Here is a 9,155-nt window from a genome sequence, read left to right as displayed (position 1 = left end):
AAAAAAAATAAAAAGAAGAAGAAGAAGAAAGAGAATAGATTCAGATTAATGAGAGAAATAAAAGGGCAAAGAAAATGAACTATAAAGTAAACTGAGTTATTTATTGACTTCCTTTGACCTTGTATGCTGATTAGTAGGTTCAATTACCAGTTTTTCCCCCGACATTCTCCAATTTAGAGACAAAATTTTTGATAAACTTTTTTTCCTAAGTATCTTAGTCATGTGTAGTGGCTTCATCCCATCAATTTTCTTCTGTGCCCTGTGACACTGACTTAGTGAGTGGCAGGAGAAAGAAATGAAACAACCTCTGTGATTACAAAACTCCTAACAGTGTACCCCCAGACCACTAGGAGGGGTGAGCTGTGAGGGTGGATCTCAAGTATGTGATAGGAGACCAGCCAAAAGAAGTTCCACTCAGACATCACCCCCCTTCCGCACAAGCCCTGGCATTCTGAGTTATGAGAGAGGTTTGTTTTGGCCTTCAAGGGATAAAGAACCTCTATTCTTAACAAATATCAAAAGCACAGAAAATAATCTGATATGTAAAATTCAACTATCTCACTTGACACCCATGTTTTTGTTGTTGTTGTTGTTATGTGCCGTCAAGTCGGCCTCAACTCATAGCGACCCCCTCCTTCCTTCCGAGGAGTGGCTGGTGAGTTTGAACCACCAGACTTCTGGTTATCAGTCAAGTGCCTTAGCACTATGCTACCAGAGCTCCCCGTAGTCTTGATATATTTATTGAATAGAGATCTTGCTCTGTCATATTTGAATATATTAACAAACAAACAGAAGGTTCCAGACTTTTATGTTTATGGTAACATGAATGGTAGAATGATAGTCACACAAATATTTGCAGTTTTCTGAACACATAAGCCTTCGTGAGTACAGAGACTCCACATCCCATGAGATGGGAAGAAAAATTATGTTTCAGAGAAGGCTAAGCCATGAGTCCCTTACTCACCCTAAAAGGAGAAACTATGCACAGTCTTCTGGGAGATCTAGATTGCCTTAGCATGAAGTACTCTGCACATGTAATAAAGGCATGTTCTTACAGCACAATTCTTTTTAAAATCAAATAAATACATACACTTGAAAAAATGACATATATTTATAAAACTGGACTAAAGCAGTGGGATTCAGGGTAATGAAGGGTAGCTCTATCTCTTGCTTTTTAGTGACTAGCACATATATGGGGTAACATAAATAATGACACAAAATATGATCAGCTTTCTCCTAATTGGTATTGATTGCCTACTTTGGCTGTTCACTGTGGGCTCAAGTTAATAGAAACTCTTTGCAAGTGCTTTTCTTTTGACTTATCTGATGCTAATTCTGTCAACATATTAATCATTTTAATTAATAGTCATCTGTTAGTCTTAGACTTTAGCCTCAGAGAAGGCTCAGGGGTATCTCCCTCAGGCATAGCTATTCAGAGTGCAGATGGTAAGAGGGCCTGTGTTTGTTCCTTCATTTGGGAGGCAAGGGGAAAAGATAGGTCTGAGAGCTTCTTGGAAAGAAGTTGGAGGGAAACTATAGATGAGGGACTCATCTTTCACATTGTAGAATGCTATATGTCCAGATTCATAGTCTAAAAAAACACCAACCATATGAACAGGCTCTTTAACATGTTGACCTTTTAAAGGTGATGAGACCCAAAGACTATAATCATCTCCAATCTTTAAACCGATGAGTGAGAAGAGGTCCCCAGGGAGTTTTGGATGGTTCCCCTTTCTGCTCACTGAGTCTTTACAGATGCCCACTTCCCATTCTGTCTTGTTTCCTACTTCCACCTCCCAATAGTGTCTCCCACAGGTGAGGATCTGAGCACCCAACACAGTTGCAGACTGGTCAAATCTTTCTGGGTTGTCAGGTAACGGCTGTCTGGTTCCCCCATGTCTAACACTTTTCAGATCAGCAGACAGGACTAGATAGGCATTGGCTGTGTCTGGATCCAGAGTGATGTCTGCTGCAAGAAAGAAAGAATGAATCATCCTCTGACATTCTTAAAAATGTGTATATTTGTGCAATTTAAATTAAATTTGCAGTATTTTGTCACTTTTTTAATGTAATTTAGGTGAGGATGGTGGGTTTTGTTTATAATAGAGTCACTAAGCTCTTCTTTCAAAAACACGTAGAGGGAATTTAAAAATAAAAAATAAATAAATAACAAGATTTATGTGAAAAATGTTTAGCTGCTTGAGAAGAATCTCTGGTTACAGAGGAAGTTGTCTTGTTTAGAAGACAACTTTAGAATTCTGAGCTCTTTATCCACAGAGGGTATCACCCAGTGGCATAGTGACTAATGCATGTGACTGCTAACCAAAAGGCCATCAATTCAAACCCACCAGCCTTCAGAGGATGGGCAATCTACTTCTGTAGTGATACTGCCTCAGAAACCCAAGGAGGCCTCACTATGAGTTGGATCCAACTTGACAGCAATAAGTTTGGTTTGATTTGGAATCTCTACTCTAGTCAAAGTTGGTCCTTGTTTTTCAGTTGGGTGGGAGAGAAATATAGACCATTATCATTTACTAAGCACCTACTGTGTGCCACACATTTTCTGAAAATTATTTCATCTAATCAACACAAGTATTGTTCATTTTTTTTCATTTTTATCTAAGAGAAAACTGAGGTTCATAAGTGTTAGTAAACTTGGCCAAGATTATAAAGTTACTATGTGTTTGAATAGCAATTCCTAACCAACATTTTTCATTATGTCATGAGTAAAAGCAACTACCTGTGAATTACTGTTGTTCCTAGTATCTATGACATGGAGCAAATTATAGTAAGGTGGGTGCCTCCTTTCCCACCTTCCGAGAGGAGGTCACATAATAGGCCTCCAACTTTCACTGACTGTCCAGACAAACTTAGGTGCCACCATCATACAATTTCATACTTTTATGTATAGGCCAAATCAAAATGGTCTATGTGATTATTGAATGTCTGTCTTCTCAATTTCACTAAAAATTCTACAAAAGCAAAAACAGTGTCTGTCTTATTCATCATTATAAGACCAGAGCTTAAGCTATCTTTGAACTAGGTACAAGGTCGGCACTTACATACTATCAGTTGAGTCCAAAGCCCACTATGCCTTCTTCTGAATGTCAGATTGTCAACAGGTAAAATTTGAGACCACGTATTGACCTTTCGTGGCCTTATTATTCTAAAAGGAAAGTTCTTTGAAAGTTCCCTCACTAGAATTTACCAGTTCAAGTAAGTTTTTATCCTAGCAAGAAAGAGCTAGAAATGCAGAAACTCCTGTAGTTATGTGAGTGTGTGTATGAGTATGTATATTTGGTGTGCATGTCTGTATGTGTGTATTCAGGAGAGGTGGGGATTAGGACAAACTAGAACAATTAAAAAAAAAAACAAAACAGAAGGATCAGGACTCCATGGGCAGAAAAACAAAGTCAGTCAGATCAAAACATCAACCAAGTCACCCTGTTTCTCTTTTCTCAAGGACAGAGATGGTCAGTTGGCCCCAGTGTTCCCAGTGTTTAATGGTGACTCAGGAAACCTTACGTGAGGGCCTGGCACCAAGATGGCAGAGATTTGATGCTAGAGGAAGTTGCCTAAAGGATCTTTTTGCATCCCTTGACAGACATTGAAGTTAACTCTAAAATTCCCTGAAGATTTGACAAATCAGGTTGACTTACTGCTGAATTTTCTCAACATCTCCCTCATTCCTGTGATGCGGCATAGACTCAGTTCTGTGGTGGTGGCCTCTGGGCACTGATTCAAGAGTGGTTCACTCCTACAAGAGGGAAGAGACAGTTACGCTCTCTCTTTGGCACTTACCAGCAACTTGTTCCTATTTGACAGTCTATTTCATTTTGCCCTAACAACATAGACACTTCCACCTCTACTCTCACTAAAATAAATAAATAAATAAATACCCAAACTCACTATCATGGAGTCCATTTGACTCATAGCGACCCCCTTTGGGTTTCCAAGGGGATATCTCTACGGAAGTAGATTGCCTAATCTTCCTTCCGAGGAGTGAATGGTGGGTTTGTACCCCCAAATAACCTGTTTTATCAGCACCAAATCTTTATATCTTACATTAGAACACAAAATAGAAACATACCATTCCAGGAGTTCTCTCACTTCCTAAGGGTATAAAAGAAGGAGAATTAGTATTTGCACACTTTGATCATTAGTAAGACTGAATCCATTTTGAGTACAGTTCTTTGTAGAGTTTACAGAATCCATCCCCATAGCTCTTGAGTGAGAGAACAAATGACAGAATAAAAAGCCTCCGTTTATTCTATAGGTGGTTCCTGGTGAACATAAAATATTTTTCACAATGACTAGAGACTACTTTGTCTTCTTTTTTTTTTTTTTTCCATGTCATCATAGAACCTTGTTGAAAATGGAGACAAATAGTCAAGCTCCTTAGACAAGGTCTCGGGAACCAGAGATAAGCAAAGGAAAATGGCTTGATGATAGCTGGGGCTAACCCTCTATAAGGTTTGAGGAACTGGTTAACAAGAACTAAATTAAATAGCAGCATTCTGTGTGACCAGTCCAAGAAACAGACCTGCAGCTGGAATTGACTTACATGGCTTATGTTTAAAATGGTCCTGAAGAATACAGTAGCCTAGGAAGGCAGTATAATGAAGATGGTAACAAGTACAGATTTGGTACACAGAGTACCTGGGTTTACCAACTATTAGCTATTTGGCAAACAAATCACCGAACTGCCATTGGCCTCAATTATTAAGTATGTGCCAAGACTTAAGATTAAGTCAGCTTTTATAATGACCAGTACAGCTAAAAACACAGAAACCCCTGCAAGAGATATTTGTGTGGTTGAACATGTTATAAAACCCACTTTATAGATGATTTTCATCTATAAATATCATATACTACTTATCTTCATCAAGTCTTTATGAAGATTAAATTTTATGTACCTGGCACTAGTAAATACTAATAAATTAAGTAAAATATGTGCCAAAACAAAGATTTCAGAGAGGTGGGCACAAAAGAAATTGGGTTCATTATCAAGCTTGGTTGGGATATGTATTCCTGTGTTGTTTTTTTTTTTTTTTTCCTTCCTCATTGTCAATATTTTATTTAGGATGTTAATTCTTTAGAAAAACTACATTTGAGACAGAACTTAGTTTCAATTGAATAACAAAAATTGTTCTTCTTATGACTCAAAATATTGTGACTTGTATATTTCCTTCCATTAATTTTCCCAACATTCTCATGAATTTTAATCTCACCTCAAATGATTCTATACTTGAATTCTGACACTTGGACTCTATCTGTCCAATCATTTTGCTTAGGCTTCTGATATGTTGGGTCAGATGGATTTCGTTGTTCCTCAGTTTCTTCAAGTTCTCTTTTTCCTCCTTTTCTAGTAGCTGGAGTTGCAGCTGTTCCTCCTCCTTCAGGAACTGATGCATTTTCATGTATTCTAACATAACAACCTGCTTACAATTCTTTGTCTCTTCCTGTATTTTACATACACGCACATACACAGGGTATAATGACATTAGTAACAGAAACACTCATATCTGTAAATTCTTATTCCTTCCCAAGTCCTTTCCAAGACATTTCTCAAAATGTGACACATTTTATATATTTTCTAATTTATATATATATATATATATATATATATATATATATATATATATATATATATTAGAAAACAAGCTCTTGTGGCTCAATGCTCATAAGACATTTGGCTGTTAACTAGAAGATTGGTAGTTCAAACCCACCAGCTACTCTGCAGGCAGAAGATCAGGCAATCTACTTCCATAAAGATTTTCAGCTTTGGAAACCCGACGAGGGTCATTATGCATCAGAATCAATGGCAGTGGTTTTGGGTTTTTATGGTATTGATCAGATGGGTGGATATTTTGATATTTCAGAATGTGTGTGCTGTAAATACAATACTAAACAAAACCAAATTTTCTATTATTAGGAGGCTGTTATTCTTGAGGGAAAGACCAAAAATAAACAGACAAATATAATAGGTGGTGATCAGTACTATGATAAGAAATAAAGCAGCCTAAGGAGAAAAACAAAGAGTATGTGAGTAGATGTTTCTACCTGCAAATTTGTATATACTGTAAGAATATTTGGGTATATATAGAGCTGACAAGGGGCAAGGCTGTGGTGGCTCCCTGAGGGAGCAAATAGTTGGACCTGTGGGCTCAGGACCATGGTAGCCAGGGACATCAAGATCTATTGGCATAACATAGTACACAAAAACGTTGTTGTACATCCTACTTTGATAAGTAGCAACTGGGATCTTAAAAGATGGCAAGCAGCCATCTAGATGCAACTATGGGTCTCTCCCCATCCAGGGCAAGGAAGAATAAAGAAAACCAAAGACATATGGAAACAATTAGTGTAAGGGACTAGTAGACCATGCAGTCCTCAGCCTGTATGATCATAAGACCAGAAGAACTAGATGGTGCCCTGATACCAGTATCAACCTCTCAGAGGAGGATCAGTGCAGGAGATCCTGGATAGAATGGGAAAACAATGTGGAGCAAAACTCAAAATCACAAACAAAGACCAGCTTAACTGGTCTGATAGAGCCTGAGACTATGGCCCCTAGTTACCCTTCAGGTTTGGAACTGAACTCACTCCTGTGGCTTCCAGACAGACAACAGAGAGCTATATGATGTAAACATTATATCAGGTAGATGCACTCCTTGGAGCAATGGATCATGGGAGAACAGAAAGGCAGTGTTTACATAGGGAGAAACTTGGGTTGTGGGAGCAAGAGTGTATGGGAGGGAAGGACATAGGGAAGATGTAACTATGGGCAGAAGTGGGAAGAGAGCTGTTACATTGTGGGGGATTGCAGTCAATGTCATAAAACAAAATGTGTATGAACTACTGTATGGAAAATTAATTTGCTCTGTAAACTTTCACCCAAATCACAACAAAAACTAAAATATAGATAGATATATATGCTATGTTTGTTGTTGTTATGTGCCTTCGAGTTGGCCCCGACCCACAGCGACCCCTCCTTGGGTTTCCTAGGCAGTATCACTACGGAAGTAGGATTGCACAACCTATCTATCTATATATAGATAGATAGATAGATAGGTATACATGTTAATTCAACTTTTTTTTTTTTCATTGAAAGTAGCATTAGTTTTCTTACTATGAATAGAAATATACATCACAAATACTCTCATTTAAGAACTTGAACTCTGGGAGAATCAGGTCCACATACATATTTTTTTAAAAAAAAATATCTAATTAAACATTTACTTCTTTGCTTGACAGAGAGGCACTTCAAATCCAAATCTGTCACCAACTTCTAGCATTTGTTCTCTGTACCAACTTAAACTACTATTTTACCTTTATTTTCATCTATCTTTCATTTATTTTTGCTTTATCACACTTCCTTTTTTTACCCAAAGCATTTGAGTTATTCCTCTTTATTGATAAAGATTCATCCTATACTATTTCTCTATAACTTGTATTTTGAATAATTATAATCTGAGACATAATATAGATAGCAAAGAGTTTTATGGGTGCACAGAGAAGGAAAAAATAGTAAGTCTGCCTGGGTAGGATGAAATAGTTTATGATTAGTCTTTAGATTTCCAAATGTACAAAGGAAATTTCATAGCCCAAAGCAGTGATGCTGCACAATTTAGACCTGGGACTGGTGGGAGGGGGGTGTGGATCTGATATTTAATCACGTGTCTCTTTAGTCCTCCTTATAGAATTATATATAAGATGCAAAAATTAGACAAATACTGACCTTACACAATATCACTCTCTCCTTCTCATGTGTTAAAATAGCCTGAGCTTCCTTTTTTCTTTTACACAACATATTTAAGATTTCCTGGAGTTTCTCCTGCAATAGAAACAAATTATCTGTGGTAAGTGAGCAGAACACTAGGTTATCAAGGAGACTTGAAGACCAATAAGATGACTGGGACCATGCAAGTCTGGAGATCGGCACCCATGACTATCATCAATAGAGAATACTATGGGAGTTACCACAGACAGCTCTGATAAGTGAGGAAATCAGATTTCTCTTCTGAGTTTTATACTGAGCAGCTAATCTTACTTTGTGATACTCCTCAGCCTCATTCAAGAGATGCCCTCTGTTTATTCCATGACTTTGGCTTGAGAAAGAGTTTATGCTCTGATCATCATCAGAGAACACTTTAGTGCCTGCCAGCATTCTCCCATGATTGTCTTGCTCATCCTCACTCTGGAGCACCTGGGACCTGAGTTGCTTGCCGATACCAGCCAGTCTCCCCAGACGTTCATTAGGCTGGAAATGAGGGATCTCCAAGGTCCTCCAGCACTCGGGACATGATAAGGGTGTTTTGTGTTCCTCCCAGCTTCTGAGAAGACACACCAGACAAAAGCTATGCCCACACTCAGTGGTCACTGGGCTGGTGAAATAGTCCAAGCAGATGAAACAGGTTAGTTCTTCTCTGAGATTTTCCATCAGATCTGCTGTAGACATTTTGTCAAGGAAGGACATCAGGGCAAGGTCACATTTCTATTCTAGGATTAGAAAAATCCTCCTTGAGGTGCCATTGTTTTGAGTGACAAGTGGGTAATCAATTGCTATGATATTATTACAAGAAACTCTTATTCTCCTCTGTGCCTGATTTCACCAATTGACATATACTGCCCAACACAAAGCCAATTATGACTCAACGTAGAACTCCTGTACATTGAGTTCATCATCAACTCCAACTTTTATTGAACTTCTATCTGTGCAAGCCATGTGCTCCAAACAGTTACCATTTTGAGAAGTGGATATTTAAATAAAAGCACTAGGATACCACTTAATCCCTTTGGATTTATCTAGAGGATTGAATAATTTAGGGTAAGCCAGTACAGAGATTTGAATGATGATGATCTGAATTGGAAGTATGGTCTAAATATTTGGGAAAATGAATAGAACCTAATTCAGACATTGAAGGAAGAAAACTGAATTATATATGCCTCCTCTCATTAGGCCCTTTTCTTAACTAAATCCTATACTTCCTAATCCTTCACAAGAACCATATCCTTTAATTTATTCATTCCAACAAAATGAGGGAAATTTCATTGTTGAAGTATTTTCTGACTTGAGATGTATAATGAATTACCAGAGTTATGTTTATTGCTTTATTCTGCTCTGTAGCCCATGGCAATCACCCCCTGTCATC

The 9,155-nt window shown here is 37.9% G+C and overlaps 1 protein-coding gene across 1 annotated transcript; it reads right to left on the bottom strand.

The window, feature by feature from the left end:
• Positions 1 to 1,418: 1,418 nt before the first annotated feature.
• On the bottom strand, positions 1,419 to 8,479 carry TRIML1 (tripartite motif family like 1). The gene is made up of 6 exons (XM_007948401.2): positions 8,054 to 8,479; positions 7,742 to 7,837; positions 5,232 to 5,462; positions 4,091 to 4,113; positions 3,660 to 3,757; positions 1,419 to 1,969 (listed from the first exon to the last, which is right to left on the bottom strand). Exons 1-6 carry the CDS (start codon positions 8,477 to 8,479, stop codon positions 1,419 to 1,421), a joined length of 1,425 nt encoding a protein of 474 aa, XP_007946592.2.
• Positions 8,480 to 9,155: the final 676 nt, after the last annotated feature.

The sequence above is a fragment of the Orycteropus afer genome, unplaced genomic scaffold (assembly GCF_000298275.1).
Source record: "Orycteropus afer afer isolate SDZICR_OR568_19922 unplaced genomic scaffold, OryAfe1.0 scaffold00215, whole genome shotgun sequence".
NCBI classification, from domain to species: Eukaryota; Metazoa; Chordata; class Mammalia; order Tubulidentata; family Orycteropodidae; genus Orycteropus; species Orycteropus afer.
The sequence above is the reverse complement of the archived record's forward strand: the minus strand, read 5'-3'. Positions and strand labels throughout refer to the sequence as shown.

Coding starts and splice junctions, on each gene's coding strand:
- TRIML1 (XM_007948401.2), bottom strand. CDS start 8,479: ATGTCCTTCCTTGACAAAATGTCTACAGCAGATCTGATGGAAAATCTC. Junction 5,463..7,741: donor AGAGAGTGATATTGTGTAAG/GTCAGTATTTGT, acceptor TGTAAAATACAG/GAAGAGACAAAGAATTGTAA. Junction 3,758..4,090: donor GTGAGAGAACTCCTGGAATG/GTATGTTTCTAT, acceptor TCCCTCTTGTAG/GAGTGAACCACTCTTGAATC.